The 18,907-nt window shown below is 40.2% G+C and overlaps 1 protein-coding gene across 4 annotated transcripts in view; it reads right to left on the reverse strand.

Moving 5' to 3' along the window:
- LOC144114520 (uncharacterized) overlaps positions 1 to 18,907 on the reverse strand; it is a 436,123-nt gene that overhangs the window by 387,348 nt on the left and 29,868 nt on the right. For 2 of the 4 annotated variants that reach the window (XM_077648320.1, XM_077648319.1), the window contains exons 5-10: positions 16,084 to 16,173; positions 15,698 to 15,830; positions 13,078 to 13,405; positions 8,362 to 8,538; positions 2,499 to 2,594; positions 474 to 608 (exon numbers count right to left, since the gene is read on the reverse strand). In XM_077648320.1, the coding sequence (XP_077504446.1) occupies positions 474 to 608; positions 2,499 to 2,594; positions 8,362 to 8,538; positions 13,078 to 13,405; positions 15,698 to 15,830; positions 16,084 to 16,173 (959 nt within the window). The remainder of the gene's footprint in view (positions 1 to 473; positions 609 to 2,498; positions 2,595 to 8,361; positions 8,539 to 13,077; positions 13,406 to 15,697; positions 15,831 to 16,083; positions 16,174 to 18,907) is intronic. The other 2 variants (XM_077648322.1, XM_077648321.1) reach the window with 1 other exon arrangement.

The following is an 18,907-nucleotide window of genomic DNA, read 5'->3' on the forward strand; positions in this document are numbered from 1 at the left end:
TGTGCAACTAGAATTTCAAAAGGACACGGCTGCAGTTAAACACCAAAGATGGAAAAGGGTTCAGTTGTGACCCCTGCAGCCAGTCAGGACTACTATCCTGCACAGACCATCAAGCTAAAAACTCTGCTGCAGTGCTGAAAACTAGGAAGCATCTTCAGTTGTCATGCATCTTGCAAGCCATGAAACATCACCACAGTGAAGCTATTTTACCTTCACTTTTTCACTGTAAATGGAAGTTACACGAAACAAAAAGTGAATTGGCATCAAGAGGTGGGGAGGAGCTTCAATAGTCACTAGTTGCCTTCCTACAAGTCACAGGTTGCTGTATTTAGGGCAGAAAAATCTGTTGCCTATGGTCACAACTATGTGTTCTATCAGATATAAGTTCATAGAGGGTGAAAATATTCTGCAGTGTCTGTCAAGCTGCAATCACATTTCCCAAGTAACAGTAACTCTTGAATAAAGCCACTAACCTGGAATCATCACCAGAGGCTTCGAGGCAATGAATTTGATGCTGTAACTCAGATATGAGGTTTTCTTGTTCAATGAGTGTATTCTTCTGAGAGGTCTCTCGGTTCAAAGCTTTTGCCAGCTCACATTTCGTGGCCCTGATGACACCCACCAAGAGACAAACAAGAGAACAGTTTGAAATTCCTGCTTGTGGGACAAACTAGAGTGCACGCACACACATACATGTAACATAGTGGTTCATAAACGTTTAAGTTTAATTCAGATGGTAACTTTTTCACACATATGTCAATTAAACCTTGCAATCATTCAACTAATAACAATCATTCAAAAAGTCCTGCGATAGGCTGTAACATGCTCCTCGACAGCAGGTCTCAATGTATAATTTCCAACAGCGTGATTACTTTTTTGCAGAAATTGACAAAATAGAAACTGCTAGGCATTTATAAAGATCTATACACTAACTACACTAAAGCTGTCTGGGCGTCCGCCAGCCTGCTCTCATGGTGGCAGCCTGACCGAGTGCAAGGAATGGATGAGACTTTGCATTCTTATTTCCATTATTCTTCTCTGGTGCTTTTTCTTTTTGCGTGAAGAGGTGTCCCTTGCAGCTTTGTTGTTGTAAAAATCAACTGTGTCCGCAGAGCCAAATATCAGCTGATGAATTCTGAGCCATGGCCTTCCATATCGGGAATGAAGGCAGGGTTTGCTACCTGGCTGAATCCTGTACTGTTACCCAATCTGGAAGGCCATATGTATAAGTCTTATGAATGCCACTACCCAAATAGACCGTGTCATGGCACTGAACCCTTGTTCCCACGCAGACAGGTCGCGGCAGCGTGCTGTGCAGTGTCAGAACAGGCTCTGTTTTTGAAATTAGTTGCGAACAAAACTATGACGTGCTTATTCAAACCTCGTATAAATTATTCGAAAACTATTCAAAAACCTGAGAACAGATTCGATTCACTGTGAATAGTTCTGAACATGCACTATTTGATTCATTCAGCAAATCAACTAACAGGATATATGATTTGCTATTTGAAAATTTTGAATGTTCGCACATCCCTAGTTTCCAGACAGTCACTTTTCAGTTTGGAGCGAGTTCAAAGCAAATAGTAATTTTTTTTTTTTCAAATAATTTCAAGCTCAACATTCAGAATACTTGCGGCACATAAAAAAAAGCTTGCATGGCTCAGTTAAGCACTATAAAAGCACTTATTTTGCTTGGAAAACAAGGCCATAACTTACAGAAAAGAAAAAGTGCACTTTGGTTCAAAACACATTTCCAAAAATTTTGAACTGAGCACCTCAGACGTGAGAAAAGCAATGTTCACCTGCTTGGTAATAGCTAAATAATGATAAATAATAACAAAACCACTATATAATATTAATACAACTACTGACAGCAAGAGTTCCAAAATGTAATTGTCTGTTGATTTGTCAATGTTGACTGTTGATCAATATTCATTTGAATATTCAACATTATTCAATATTAACAGAAGCCTAGTCACTTTGCATAGGTAGGTTGAGCAGCTGGCTCTTAAAATATTTTTGAGAGATGCTGATCATCCATATGAGCCTCCCCAAATCCACCCCACCAGGCTGCCCATTTTGCTATAAACTTCTGTTATAGTACTCTTTCACCCAAGCTGCTTTCCAGACTGCCCTCAGATTTCTTGGTAGTCTCTAGAGAACAGAAAGGAGTTACACAGGAAACAAAGGGAAGCATAGAAGCAAGAATTATCTGATAGAAATTAGAAGAAAAAAGGCACCCCACTACAAGCAGTTACTGAATCGCAAACAACACGACGAGGTTGCAAGCCCACAAACGTGTATGATGTGCTGTAGACCCAAGAGGTATTTCTCTGCTTTGTCTTTGTCCTAAATGTAAAGGTAGCACGAATTGAATTTGGATTTATGCGTCAGAAAGGTTACTCTGGTGCACCTTCATTAAGCCATGTACATGCTATAATAAAGAACTAAGTAACTTTTCTTTGGTCTCACAATGAGCAAATCAAATAATTTCTCACATCAGCTCAGCCTCTAGCTCGTGCAGACGAAGTGAAAGGGTAGAGTCTCCATGGCCAATGGCTGAATCACTTGATATTGAATTCCCAGACAGTGACCTAAACATTTCAAAAAATATTAACAAAAGTAGAACAACCTATGCTCTATCACAGAAGAAAAATTACAATGGTTACCACTGCAGGTTCCTAAAGCCAATTCACAAAAAATTAAAGGGACTATAAACTCGAATAAAAAGTGAGCCTTGATCAATGGATTATATTTGTGGGTTGGAGTTTCCAGTTTAAACACAAAAGAAATCAGTGCACACCGAATTCATTTCCTGACATTAAGTTTTAACTTAAAAGGTCAGTGCCCTCGAGATGCATGCCGCAACTTGCTGATCACAATGCTCTCAAATGGTCAAAAGAGAGAATTAGCAAAGTTGCGAAGTGCACGGTAAAATAATAAGCCCATTGGATGAAGTAGTATAGTTGTAACTTTTTAAGCATTGCCCCGCTACTTCAGACACACACCATACGCACCAGAGAGAGGCTCCACCACCTCGTCATATTTCATCTACTAGCACAGAGCTTTCTGCTCAAAGACTTTCATCACCTTATTAGAGCCGTTACCTGGTTAAAAAGCTTTTTTCACAGCATGTAAGGACACTGGCATCGTCTGTAGCCGTATCAAGCCACCGTCAATGGGAAACCATACACAAGCACCTCCAAAAGGTGTCATGTTCTGGCTTCCATGACAGTTCAGTGGCACTTCCACTCCTGCCATCATTATGCAGACTGCGTGATCCAAGGCCCTCTGGCTTTTTCTGAATTTCAACTGTGGTCACTTTTTCTTTCTTTCCAATTCGAAGCTATGTTCTTGTGAAGCATTTGCTGCTTTCACAGTTCATCCCATGAGAGAAAGAATGAGCAGTGTCTCGGAAGAAAAAAATACACTTGCATTTATTGCAACCAGATGAAGTTATTCTGGCATGAAGGCGACTAGACAGCAAGGCCTGGTTCCACTTGTCTTGCTGAGGAAATGTATGTGCACGCTATTCACCTGTTGCTTTTGCTTGTTTTTTTCTTGTTTATTTGCTTTTGTGCAACCCAGTTTTAAAAAATAAACTTGTACTAATGTGCTTGTCTCGAGGTCAGATCAGTAAACTTCGGCCCTTAATTTTTCTTGCAACGATAGCATTCCATATTGCAACCGCTGCTAAACATGGCCATATGTACATTAATTACTGGTACATCGACTGCTCTTGCAAAAAGAAAACAAGCAAGGGTGAAGTATACATGACATTTTACCGCGTTGAAGCCACTATACATATCACTGAAAAAAAAAAAGGGTGATTCTTCAATGGGAAAAAAATATTTGCAGAAAGAAACCCCAAGAACTGAATCCTTGAATAAATGCTGAAAAAAGGCAGCCATATTTTCAGAAAATAAAAACCGAAAAATTCAGCTCTTAATTATATTTAACGTATATGGCATCTTTCAGCGATGTCAAGCCAGCAGTTTTCACTGAAAACAGGAGCTTTGCTAGCAGAAAGCATAAACATCAAGCACCTGTGGTCATTCATCATACATTTTTTCTTCCCTATACTATGTTTGATACATAGCTGTCAGCGCCGAGAAGGATGAGGAAGTAGTATGCCCGCAAAACCATATTACTCCATCACGTAACATTCATTATTCTTGAAGCCTCGGTAAGTGTTTGGACAAAAACAAAGAGCGGTATAAAATGAAGTGCTGGTCAAAATCACGGTCGAAGCTGTGAAGCAGTCAGTGATAAGGCCCTCTGGCTGTCATTTTCTCATTTTCACTGAGTGTGAACTACTTTTTAGGCGCGGATGGCGTCAGAGTGATTTGCCCCACCACGTAGCCAAAATTTTTTTTCGGGGGGGGGGGGGGGGTAGGTGGCGGGCCCATGCCTAACAAGAACACAGCTTGAGGGGGAAGGGGGCCTTAGGACCCTCTTTGGATACATGCCTGCCCCACCAGCCGCATATCATACCGCCATGTGTCATTCTTACTTCTCGAAGTGTCGATGAGTCGCGCGAAAAAAATGTGGTAAGAGGTAAAACAAAGTGCAGGTGGTTGCCAGTCACGGCACTTCAGATTTGTCGTAACAAAATATGCCTGTGTTCACTTTGGTTGCATGGCGATCTACTTTTTGGGTGAGGACTTCGCCTGTGTGACCAGGCGTGCTAGCTTTGGCAGCATTAACTTCTATGTAAGAAACGGAGTATACTAGTGACTAGTATTCTGGAACCAGTAAGTTTATCCACTGTTCCTCTCAGGCTGTTTCTGAGAAATAACAGCACTCACAACATGATAAAATAAGAGACTTCACTACTTCAAGTAGTCTACTTGGAGTGGCATTTAAGAAACAGGGTGCAAAGCTCCAGAAAGCGTCAAAATAGTCAGAAAAATAAACAGAAATGCCTCAGTGCCCCAATCATGGTGTACAATTTCATCGTGTTAACACAAGTTCCACCACTATGGTGCAAATTTGTTCACTCAATTGTGAATTCCTTGATACAAAAGTTTCTGCTCTGAACAGACAAGTAAATAACTATGAGGAGCCTGATAATTTGACTGCATAAAAGAAATTACATACTCGGGAGTTAAGTTTATAGTCCCTTTAAGGAAAATAGGAGGTAAGCAATTCAACATTACAACATATGGGCAATATATAAGCATGCGAAGTAAAAAAGCCCAACAAAGTAAACTTGTAAATAGTAAATAGCAAAAACATTGTAAAAAATGCATAACATAAAAACATGCATAAAAGTAGTATAAACCATGCACAACATGCAAAATACCTAATATAATTTACATGATTGTGTTTTGCTAAACTCTTCAGTCAAAACTTTAGGAAGTTTCAAGTATACCCAGCACTGTTGAACAGTGACTGGAGTGCATGTTCACATTGTTTTCTGTCTTTCTAAGTGGCAGAACATTTGTTATGGTCTTCACAATTATAACTAAAAAGGCAGCATAATAATAAGCTTTAGTAGGATGTTCTTGCAGGCTAGTTGGTTTAATTATCGAGAAAGGTTAGAAGCTGCGCAAAAGGACGAAGACAGGAGGTAAAGAAACAAATGCCCGTGGTGTCGTGTTCATTTCTTTACCTCCTCTATTTTTTCTTTTGTATAATTTCTAACCTTCCTTAATAATAAATCTTTCTTTCAGTAAAAACTTCACAGCTTCGAGTTCATTTGAATTTACACTGGTTTGTGTATGAATATACAGCAATGAATAAATTGCATAAATTACCCAGCAGCTTTACTCCTGCAGAGCCATATGCACACAAATACCAATAAATAAAATATAAAAGTAGTCCAGAGATGGAAACAGCGACAAGCTATAAGTTACTGAATGACACAGAAGCACAAATACACATCAGGCACAGGTAGCCTACAGGGTACCGGATTCAGCTCTCATGCAACTGGTCCAGAGCAATTCAAATAAGATGTGCCAACAAAATGTCACATGAAAGTGGCTAACTAAATGCAAAACAAAAATGCAAAAACAATAACGCATGTCGCAAGATATTGCGAAGACTTGCTTTCAATTTCAACACACTACTGATCTTGAAATAACGCAAGAAAAACAATTTTAAGCCATTCAGTGCACTGACAAAACGTTGTGGCTCTTCTAGCCTCATGCCTTTAGCCATTTTTGTTTTTTTCACTCTGCTGCAGCTATTGTCTGGGATTTTGAGGTAAATCGAGCAGCCTTTGAGCAGCTTTCCCTCCCCCTCCTCCCTTTTCTCCTATAACCTTGCGCAATCTTGTCATTGAGAATAAACCATTTTATTTCATTTTATTCTTAGTCTTGATAAACAGAGGAGCCTGGTAGTTCAATCAATGCCCCTTTACGCTTATGCCATACAGCACAAAGACTGAAATTTTCACTTTGCTTTTTCTTTAACAGCTGCACAATTATATTTGTGCAAGCTGAAAGTTTTTCACTCCATGCTGCACTCTATATTGCACTGCCTTTTGAGGAAAAGAACACTGAAAATATCTGAACACGTTACTAAAAAAACCAGGCTATTAGTTCACAAATGCAGAATTTTTGGTCGGATTTTGCCTCGTGAAGTGTTCAGATGTTGTTGTGTTGATGATATCCCTCCAAAAGCATGCAAAGTTCTTGGTTACCTGCATTGACATGCAGGACATTTTCCCATATGTGATAAAGAACTGCTATATAAAGCAAATACTAAACTTATATCTTGAATACACATGTACAGTTTTGGATCTTTGAACAAAAGGGGGTGCAGACAAACAAAGAGAGTACAAAGCTTGGCTGCAGCATTTGTCTTTCAGAGCTACATGACGCATTTGAATGCATAAGTTTGCCTGTGGGGGTCTGCCCAGCAACCCAGCTGACTACAATTTTTTTTAATGTATTGCAAGTCAACACTGGGATAACCTTGCATTGATGTGTTATTAAGCCAGACTGTGTCAGTCAGAATAACAAAAGAAAAGAAATCAACTGTAAAATTGAGCTGCTAAGCATGTCCATCTATTTGAAAACAAAATTTAAATAAAATAGGCTACCCTGATGATTTCATGACAATCACAATCACATACTGTCACATGTTTCTGGCCAATGGTTAGTTGGTTTAGTCATTAATGTATGACGTGTTTCAGCTGCACCCAAACATCTATTGTTGTTAAGTACACTTCTAGCACCACTCCTTTGCTGAAGTGCGTTAATATGTGCCATGAATATGATCACACTTCAACAAAAAAATGGCTGGCAGTTTAGCATTACTAAGCATGAAATATTGTGCAAAAGCAAAGTTTTTGCAGGTGGACACCACTGCCAAGTACCTGAAAGTGCTACTGAGGTGTCCACTGACCCAGGGAGTCAGTTATGCACGTCTTCAACTTTTTCATTGTCAAAGCCAATTTATCCAATGTACACCGCCGGTCTATGTTCCAGTGCTGCATTCCTGCAGCAATGTTGCCAATGCCAACACATATTGTTCTAGAGCCGTGTTCCTGCCGCAACGTTGCCCACACCAATGCATGCAGCGCACATCTCTCTGCCACTATCGCCACATAGCCCAAAGCGCGGATATTAGTTTGATAGTAGTATTAGTTGATGAAGACGATGTGTAATACAGAACGTGAGAAAGAGTTTAACAAGAAGCATATTTGGCTGTGGCGATAGTCTAGTGCTCCCGCACGGTGGCTAGTGAAGCTGATCTGTTTGCGCCGCCACAGGTTCAAATCCGGGCCACGAATATTTATTTGATTAATTTTGATTGATTTATTTATTTCACTTGGCCCAAACTCACAAACACTGCACGCATACAATCATTGCAAGAACTTTCTTGGGGTTTACCCATTGGAATAGTGCTTTCGCACTAATAAACAATAAATGCGCTCAGTAGACATCAAAAATCAACCATGTGTTTTAGTGCACAGCACTGTGTCCCGAATAAAAACAAAAAGTGAAGAAAGATAATTGGCTTGGTTTGGTTTGGTTTGGTTATGGGGTTTAACATCCCAAAACAACTCAGGCTATGAGGGACGCCTTAACGGAAGGCTCTGGATAATTTCGACCACGTGGGGTTCTTTAACTTGCAGTGACATCGCACAGTATGCGGGCCTCTTGCACTTTGCCTCCATCGAAATGCGACCGTTGCAACCGGGATCGAACCTGAGTCTTTTGGGTCAGCAGCCGAGCACCATAAGAAGAAGGATAATCATTCATCAATGATAAGTGTGGCAAAACAATCCTTCAATAATCATCAGAAGCAATCGTGAGGTTGCTGCTCTAACTGAAAGATGCTTTGCAATGACTTCCCATGGAGGAACAGAATGGGGAATTCCAAAGCAGCCAAAAAATTCTGCCCACCCACCCTGCTCGCTCCTGGCTCCTGCCGCTGTCCTTGGCAGATTCAGAGCTGGCCATACGCAAAAAGCGAATGCGCTCCCACATAGCTGCAGAAAATCCTCCACAATCACGCCCAACTCCATTGCGATCCACAGCATCTGAATCAGACTCACAGTCAGATGTGCTGCCATGGTGGCTCACCCTGTGTGGCAAGCACAACACAGTCACACGGTCAGAAAACCATGAATGCTGCAACAGCGACAGACTTGTCAAATAAATGCACCTGCTTCGCACAGGCTAGAAGGAAGCGAAACAAAGTATGCATGCTGTTCACAAATTTAAATGCATCTGACAGCTTTTTTTTACCGTGTTTTCATTACAAGACCTTGATAAAAAAAATGGTACAGTTGTGAACAAAAGTTAATGAGATGCAGGCTCAACAAAAAAATTCATTTCTGCACAATCAGGCAAACCAGTTCACACTGGTAAGCCGAAAAGCATGGAGACATGAACGCTCCAATCACTTGAATGAACACCAGCTGAACAGGAAGCAAGAAGCAAGATAACACACCTTTTCTTTCTTTTTTTGCACAACTGCATCCCATAAAATTTTGTCCATGAGTGCACACTCCCAATTACCAACTTATGCATAGAGAAACTAGCTTCTGTCATGTAATGGGGGCTTTCATGCCTTCTACAGTGAGGGACAGACTCATCACTCAAAAAGAGCCACCTTGGCTTCACAGGGCAAGATGACAAGCAGACTACATTACGCAGGGAGTAGCATCTCTGCTATTTGCACTTTGAAGTGTACTTGAAATCTAGTGGCTTCTAAATCTTGACTAAAGCGAATAAAAGGACATAATCCTTGAGAAACAAATTTTTTGCACAGTGTTCAATACAACAGCCCACTTAAGTTTTCTGAGACATACTTTCCTGCCTGACAAAAACAAAAAAGCAAAACGGGCACGTGAAGGACGTGGTCATTCTCCTGAAGTGTTTCCACACTCCCAAACCATTAAGCATTATTACATCTAAGATACTCACAATGGTAGTCTTCTAGATAAGCATATTCACATACACTCGCAAATGCCACACAACCAAATTAATTAAAAAAGTCACTACTGCTGTGATTATAAAAAAAGAACAGCCTGCATAAAAATGGCAGGTCTCAGAAACCTAGTCTATTCCATTTCTTAACACACATTTTCATTTAAACCATCCCCAAATAAAAACTTTATATTGTATACATACATTTCTAGGTGCTTTAAGCGTGCAAAATGGGCCACAAAAGTGGTATTTTGCTTTGAACATGCTGAAGTTTCAATCATGTGCACAGCATAAGGAAAGGTACAGATGTTCAGTGAGCTTTCAGAGCCTGCATTACAGCTCAAGCCAGAGACCACAACTTCTTTGTTTACCATATCAGTGAAAATAAAGCCGTAACAATAAGGCAAAAATCCTGGGTACTTTGTTGCCAAACTAAGCTTGTGCACACTTCCCTTTTCAGCCTTGCACTTTCTCGATTTCCATATAGTGCTGCAACATTCAATACTGTAATAAGGCACTAATTACTCATTGACATCCACCCAAGCACAGCCATATGGCTACAAAGGAAAGCTATACAGCTTTCTTTAACTACGAGGTTTCTGAGAAAGCTGTATAGCTTTCCTTTGTAGCTGTACGGCTGCAGTTCGGTGGATGCCAATGAGTAATTAGTCCCTTATTACAAATCTACTCCACCTTGGGGGATTCCCCTAAACAATTGACCAGCCCAGTTCCCAGTTCGAGTTATTGATCAATTCACTCTCGCCCTACTTTAAGCATGCCATCCCCGTTAGCTATGTTGGTAGAGTGACTGCTCCGGTGAAGCGGTATTCCCGGGTTCGAATCCCGGACCAGAACGAATTTTTCTTTAACTACAAATTCTCTGCGAAAGCTGTATAGGTTTCCTTTGTAGCCGTATGGCTGCGCTTGGGTGGATGTCAATGAGTAATTACTCCCTTATTACAAATCTACTCCACCTTGGGGGATTCCCCTAAACATTTGACCAGCCCAGTTCCCAGTTCGAGTTATTGATTAATTCACTCTCGCCCTACCTTAAGCGTGCCATCCCGGTTAGCTATGTTGGTAGAGTGACTGCTCCGGTGAAGCGGTAGTCCCGGGTTCGAACCCCGGACCAGAACGAATTTTTCTTTAACTACAAATTCTCTGCGAAAGCTGTATAGGTTTCCTTTGTAGCCGTATGGCTGCGCTTGGATGGATGTCAATGAGTAATTACTCCCTTATTACAAATCTACTCCACCTTGGGGGATTCCCCTAAACATTTGACCAACAGTCAATATTATGAGTAAGCAATATTCCCGCTTCTTTTTTTTTTGAACAGAGCAAATATCCAAGCCTCTTATCCCCAATAGCCCCAGCTACAGGAACAATATAGTATCACAAAGCTAATGACTGGCTAGCTGAAGCCATGGTGTTACAAGCAAGTGGTTAGAAGCCCATGTGATCTTAAGAGGTTTTAAATAACTTCTGGTGCTTGTTTGTAAATAAATAAATGATCTTTAATATATATATCAAGTATAAAAATACAAATAAAAGAGAACCACTAGGAAAGAAATAAACAGGGTAAGTAAAGTGCTAAGTAAAATTCATGTCTCATCAACACAACAAATTTTCTGCAGTAGAAAGAAGCTAGCTCCTGCTAGAATATATCTTTTTCTTCATTAACTTTAAACTGCAAAACTGAAATTCACAACAACAGGCACACACCCAACAGTACATAATACAGCAGTTGGCATAATTTCATTGCAAAGATATGAAGCAATTCAGTTCTTTAATCTATATACATTAAAGACTGAGAGCACTTAAAAAAGGGGCTTTGTCTATATATTCGTTTTCCGTTGTAAGATGGCACTTTTCACAAGCAAAAGCTCATTCTCTTGTGTGTGCACCTCTTTCTGCTTCACACAAAGCATTCATTCACAATTAAGTAATTTATGAAGCTGCCACATCACTTTGGCCAGAACACAGCTTGCACATAAAAATCATGCCATCCATTAGTTGTCATGATATTGACGCCAGGTGTCCCCAGGCGGCACCTAGAGGACAAAGAAGTGAGAGACGCGCGTGCTCTTGCAGCTGGGACACTGCTTCGCTGCTTGCGGCCTGTGCCTAGCCCTTTTAGTTCCGCAACCTATTTGTGACATTTTGTGGTGGAGTGTGCTGGGTAAATCGCCCTGAAATATGCCGCACACCCCTCCTAACACCAAGGACCCCAGACCTCGCCCTGTCGACACGCCAGTGCACCAGATCAGCCGCCGAAATCTCAGAGTGCCCCCTGAGCATGGGCTATTAAAGACTACCTCAGCGCCTGGCCAACTGCCTCCTGAGCCGCTACTTTGGACCGTACACAATGCTGTGCCGCATCACGAACGTGACGTATGAAGTCCTCCCCGATGGCACTCTGCCGAGATCGTGCCGTAGACCTCAGCCTGAGGTCGTATGTACTGCGAATGAAGCCTTACTTTAAGCAGTAACGGGCGCCTCTTCCGCGTTTTCTTTTGTTTTATTTTTGCCTGCAGCCATTCAGTGGCCCGTGATCGTTTGTTCGCTTGTTTTACTTCCTCCCATTCGCTCTCTTTTTTTTTGTGAAGGGGGGGGGGGGGGGGGGGGGGAGAGAGAGAATAATGTCGCCAGGTGTCCACTGGCGGCGCCTAGAGGACAAAGAAGTGAGAGACGCGCGTGCTCTTGCAGCTGGGACACTGTTTCACTGCTTGCGGCCTGTGCCTAGCCCTTTTGGTTCTGCAACCTATTTGTGACAATATATAATCAGGCATATAGCTGCTAGCAGTGCTAAACAAAATTTGCTCCCTTAATACCAGAAGACCTGGAGGGACTTCAAAAACTGCGGCAATTCTGTATCGATCATTCTGGCCTCACAGGAAAATACATACCTGTAAGACCATTCTCCTACCTGCACTTGTTTTAAACAAAATCAATAAGTTATCAGGACTTCAGGACTTCAGTTGCTTCAGGACTAAGCAAAGTGGGAATGATGTTAGTACTTTCTTATGACAGCCACTTTAATGCAAGAAAGGGTTGTCAAAGCCCATGCTTGCATTAATGTGGAGGGGAGAAGGAGAATGTGGCAAAAGCAGTTGGAGGACCCACACTACATCATTATGAATGCACGTGGTGCCCTTGACATCAAAATGCTTAAGAAGGCCTGATTTCTAGGGTAATATAAGCTTATAAGTTTATCACGTTTACAAGGTTAAGGTATGAAAATTCAACATAAACACACTGCCCTTCATTTCATTTCGTTTATTACCTTTCAGGGCTGCCATGACATTCCAGAGAGCAGTGCTTGTCAAATGAAACTAAATAAGCACATTTAGAAGGAGTAACGTGCAAGAGGTTAGCATGCACTGTGGAGCAATGTGATCCCAGTCAACACATGCCTTTGAGGCAAGTGTCAAAATGGAGGTTCAGCTTGTATATGTTTACTGGAAATATGAATGACTGGTCTGTTAAGAATGAAATTAACTGCAAGTAGCAACCATGTAATTAAAATGGGAGTTGTTTTTTTTTCACAAACCAAAGCATAATCAACAAATTTTAAAATAATTTCCAAATTCATGACAATGTTACAAAAGACCATGAAACAGAAAGGATAACTAATGAAGCTGTATCCAGCAGTACCAGACAGAAAACTATAAAAAAAAATGAAGAAACCAACCTTCGCAGTGGTGCCCTCCTGTAATGGCTTCTTCCCCCACTAGCATCCCTGCATCGAAGCGTAGACATCACAGCACCACCTTCTTTTTGGTGTTGAGCACAACACTGAATGGAGCCAGGCACTGTAGAAACACATTCGGATGACGATGTTGAAACAAGAGGTATCTTATTTTGTGAAAGGGGCTGAACGTTACTGTCCATTTTTTTCAGTTCGGCAGTGTTTTCTTCAGCAGTTATGCACATGGCAGTGACAGGTTGTGCTGAACAGTCGTCCTCTATAGTAGGATGATGGTTCACGAGTGAAAAAGGCGTTACTGGCCAAGCTTTTGCTGCAAAAAATTAAAACAAAATTTGAAGTGTGGTTAGCTTCAAATTATATGCACATTAACAATACAACATCAATCTTGTTTGGGATTTAGGTTGCATCTGCGTTTCCTCAACCAGTTTTCTTACAGGCATTTGTTCCAGTTTCTTAAACCCAACTTCATTCTGTAATGCCTAAGCAAAATTTATAGCAAACAAATAAACAAATACGTATACATATATAAAGCTGCATCTTACTGAGCCTGCAGGAACCGCAAAATTCTTCCAAGGCTCGAAAAATACAATCCTGCACAAACATGTAAAAAATTCTTCTCTGGAAAAAAGAAGTACTAGGTTATTTCCCCTTGAACTCTTTTTTTTTTTTTCAAGAGTGGTATTTAGAGAGAGAGAGAGAGAGAGAAGTGGTAGAGGAAAAGCAGGGAATTGCAATAGAGTTGAAATCTATGTTCCGTCTTTTGACTGGTTTTTTTTCCCAAAAGCAGGGAAGTTAACCAGAAGATCGATGTTCTGGAGGAGAGGGATTAGGGGGCGTAAAAGGGTAAGAGGACGTAGGGAAACGCAGTATCAAGAAGTTCTCATACATTAAAGGGCACTTAGCTTTCACATGCCTTGTAAAAGCCAGAAAGCTTGCCATCAATCATATAAACCACCAGGCCTGGTTTGAGCACAGGACTCTAACAAATATCCACATTCTACATCGTTGAGCAATTGGGCATTTCTTTCATACCTTTAATCTTCACGATATATGCACATGTGGCAATGAAGCCAGCAGTTGATGAAAGCTGGCCTCAGTGCTTACTGCAGTCACAATAACTGGCAGTACTTGTGTAAATTAACCTTCTCCCAGAAATTGAAATTGAACTCTTTGTGTTGACATCCAAAACTTTTTCTATTCATCATAGTGTCTGCCTGAGGTTTTTGGATGTATTTGGGATCTGCTACATTTCTGCACTGCCATGCTCAAGAAGCTAATGTTCTATGCTGTTTTCTTAACCACTGCTGTCTATTTGTCTGAAAATTCTTTGTCATATCAAGGTAGATAGTCAAGTTTATTTCCTAAGATCAAGTTCATGAACATGTAAACTTCAATGGCTGATGACTGTAATATCAAACTCTGTGCACAAAATCAAAAAGTGAAAAAAATCAGGTGTTTTAATGTTAGGCCTTCAATGTTAAAGTAAAGTAGGACACATTTCACTGGTTTTCAGTGACATTTTCTGAAATTTTTGCTTTAGAAACTAAAGCTGTGATTGCTAGTGGTGGAGTTAGCCTTACAATTATTCTGCCAGCAACTTCTCCATTAGAGCAGCATTTAAATATTAATTAAATGCAAGAGTTTGGGACACAGATCTGTGACCTAGCAGAGTTGCACCGCCATGCACACAAACACCTACAATAGTCAGCCTTCAGTGTCTTGAAAAAATATGAGAAGAAGATGGGAAAGCTTGTACCCATTGGAAAACTGGTGGGCACCAGGTGACACTGAGGAGCGAACCCTGCACCTCCCGCATACAAGGCGGCATTCATAATAACCATCACATAATTTTTTCATTGAGTTAAAACTGAAGTTTTTTCATGCAAGTCACTGTATACCCTGCTGTTGTAAATGTGCCAAAACAAACTCAAGCTGAACAGTTTTAGGATACAGCAAACAGAAAGTCCAATTACAAGCCTTCATGCATCTACCATTAGCTTGTGCAGTATAAATTTCACACAAAAGCTAGCTTGTTCAGAGGCCAAAAATTATAAGAAGGCACAGAAAATATCTTTTCAATGCAGTGGCGAATGTAAGCCTCAGCTTGTTTTCCAATTTCTCTTCAACAAAATAATTTTCTTTGTTTATGATACTGCTTTTAGATTGTAACTTGTTTTGATTGCTGACAATGCTGGTTTTCAATGGTGCTGCTGTTACAATGCTTCAGAATCAGTCACCATAGAGGCTCCCCTCATGGAAACAAGCTTCACCAACAAAACATCAAAGCACAGCTTTGTGTTTCGTCCCTCCCACAAGCTCGTCACAAATGTCCTTACTAGTTAAATAAGACATATTCATTAGTTGCAAAGCAAACAAAACAAGTAACAGTATCTAATTGTAATGCCAACAGCAAGATGACATTTGTAATACTCAGCTGCATTTGGAAGCATACTAGGTACAAATTTCATCCCCTGACTTCTTGTCATGAATAAATAAAAGCAATAAAGAGAGCTTGCTGAGAAAGGTAATGAGCCTAGCTAGCTACAGCAACCAATGCCAGTTTACTAAAGCACTGAATAACAGTGAGCCTCACAGACATCACCTTTGAAGTGTTGCAGGGAAAGTTTCCGGTCGCACTGTTCAGGATGAGCTGACGAGGCATGGCCAGCTGCTCCTTGCAACTGGCTCTCATCACTCTGTCTTGGTGCTCCACTCTCATTTATCCTTATGCCAGCCTGAATACAAATAGATACCAGGAGCACATCACCAAATACTTTCATTATTCAGAATGCAGAGGAATTGGTGATCTTCACTAATCACAGCAAGAAAACACTAGCAAGAAAACACTAGCTCATCTATAAAAATCTGGACTGTAGTATATTTCAAACAACCAGTGCCTCCCATACAGAACTTCAGAAATGTGAAGTTATTCCTACTGCAATTTTCTTTCAACTTGTCACTTGTTTCAGTGCACCAAATGTTATTTACCGGAAGGGAGATTTTTCTTTTTGCAATGTCATCTTCCTCCAGGTGTGCAGCATCGACTGGCTCTTGTTCCCGGCAAAGGTCTCTACATGCCTGCAGCAAATAAGTTCTTTCACAAATAAACTAAGGAAACAGCACACATAACATATATACTATTTACCTTGCCACACTAACCCGCCCCACAAGAATTGTTTTGTATTTTAACCTTCTCTAACCAGTGAAAACCTCAATTGACCAATATGCCTAGTTATAGACATCATGCCTTGATCCTTTATTTTTTTAAACTTTATTCTATTAGAATTTTTCATGCTCAAACAAGGCTAACATGAACAAACTCCTAACACTGGCACTGCTAGTTTTAAATATTTGAATAAACAAACCCCTTTCCAACCCCACAAAGTAACTTGTACTGAAAAACTAAGGAAATACTTTGTCCCCGGAACATGACAGAATTTTCACTCATTTTTTTTGCCATTTGTTACAGTTGGCTGCCGGTGTGTACTGAGTTGTGTAAATCTGTAGCTAGAAGGCAATGAAAAATTATTTTGATGCAAGCTAAATTGAATTTATGAGCCTCTATTAGCAGAGGAAAACCTGTGGCCATTGTTTGGGTAAGCGAAAGAATGCAAGTCAGAATAAAAGCCCCAATTAAAAAGATTAATGAGACGTTGACCTACAGACTGTTTCAATGCTAAACGCGCACTATGCGAAAGCTGCTTGATCTGGAAGGTCGTCAATGCTATAGATGACGTGGATTTATAATTAATTCTGATCAAATCAGGAAAGTACATCATCAAAACTTTGTATTGAATAATAAACAAGACTGTCGTATGCCATATGTGCATCAAATTCCAGTGCAAATAAGCGAGCGGTTTAACCGAGAGAAGCATTTTACAGTGCGCGTTTAGTATTGCAACAATCTATATGAGCAACTGACCAGAATGCAAACTCCTGACAACTTTCTGGGCAAAATTAAAAGAAAATGTTAAAATCAGAGTTCCCTGTAACCGAAGGGCTTCAAGAAGGTTAAGAGAGGTACAAAATCAAAAGCACTTTTAGTTATTTGCAACATAGTACAGACAAGAAACATTGTTCGAGCAGGAAGGACAAACAGGAATTAATTGCTCTTGCGAGTACATTTATTATTTTTGCAGACAATTTTGCTAATAACAAATATATACAATGTGCCAAATCTTAAACTATCTGCTCAAATAAAAATTTATAACTAAGCACATACATTTCCTCTACATCTAACTGCCTTTCCTACAGGCTTTCGATTCACCGTGAGACAAAGAGAGTTATCATCTTTAATTCTGATACACCACATACATGGCTTGCGGTTTCTTTTCATAAGTGATACAGATGCATACAAACAAATCTGCTTTAAATAAATCAATTTAAGTACTATAAGTTCCCTCTCTTCTTGGTTGTTTGCCTGTATTTGTTTCATGGCTTGCAGGGCAATTTTTTCACCTTTAAAACAGCAGAGACAACAGCATGCATGCATGTCACATGTCAGTGTCCCTCTAGCATTCCGCAAACAGCTAAGCTCTAAATCAAAATTTTCACCTGATGCTCAAAGATTAAAGAATAGCACTTCCTTGCAGGCATACCAGAACCAATTATACATGAAGTGCTTAAACATCGGGCATATACTTTAGCAGCGGATGCAGAAGGGCCACTCTCGTAAGATAATTTTTCTTCCACAAACATTGTTTTCACTGGAAAGCTAAGCATTCTCAATTTTTCGCATTAAATGGTCTGTAGCAATTTCACTTTCAAAAACGGGCACTTTTATTGAAGTACCGGTAGTGCTGGACAAGGTGACTGTGCCTTCAGTTAAACAAATTTTTTTTTCAATTTCCTTTCTGTTATTGCACTGAACTGCATTGTACTGAAGTTTTTATAGAAAACCAAGATGGACTGTTTATGATATCTTTTCCAAGATATAGGGGAACCCACATATAAGGAACCTGCAGCTTAAACTTTACATCAAACACCAACTACGTGACTGCAAAACAGAGAAAATGCATTACTTGTATCTATGTGTTAGATTTTTGGGTTTTTATTGTTTGAAAATTCGGTGTGACTTTTTTCAGTGTTTATTTCAGAACATCCCTTTCTGTTTTTTTCAGCGAATATTATTTTCTACATATTAATTTTTTTTTTCAGTGAAATATATGATGTCCCTGTGCGAACAAGAGTTATTTACAGTTTGAATTAGCCTTTTTTTAAACTAGCTGCTCATGTAGCAGTATGTACCACATAATTGGCCATCTCAAGAGCTGTCTTTGCTGACGAAAGTCGTACAGTCATAACAAAAGGCAAAAATGCCGAAGTTAAATGACTGGGCCGTAAGCCAAAACGTAAGAAGAAGTTTAGTTCTAAAAGCTTGTCACATTCTGGTTGCACTTTAGGCTAAATAAAAGGACCATGCAGCCTATGCTCCGCATGCTGAGGCAATGATGAAAATGCTGCTTAACTGTCACAGAAGCCAGAACACAACACCTTCATACCGTTTATGCATGGTTTCGCATTGACGGCTGCTTTTTACGGCTTCAAGTTTTTCAATGTCCTTACATGCAGTTGAAAAATTAATGAAGCAACAGCCTCAAGTCGGGTGATAAATGAGCAGATGGCACTATGCTTTACAATAGCGCTTAGCTTAATGGTTGAGCTTTCCCATTTGCAACGGCGTGTCTGAGTTCATGGATTAATGCCTCATGATTTAGTTATTGTACTAAATTCCTAAGATACCTTTGTGTCACCACGCTCCTGGTTCCAGCACTTAAGAGTTTTCTGCTGCGACCTACTGTAACTGGTATTG

Source organism: Amblyomma americanum, chromosome 1, assembly GCF_052857255.1.
Source record: "Amblyomma americanum isolate KBUSLIRL-KWMA chromosome 1, ASM5285725v1, whole genome shotgun sequence".
Taxonomy (NCBI): domain Eukaryota; kingdom Metazoa; phylum Arthropoda; class Arachnida; order Ixodida; family Ixodidae; genus Amblyomma; species Amblyomma americanum.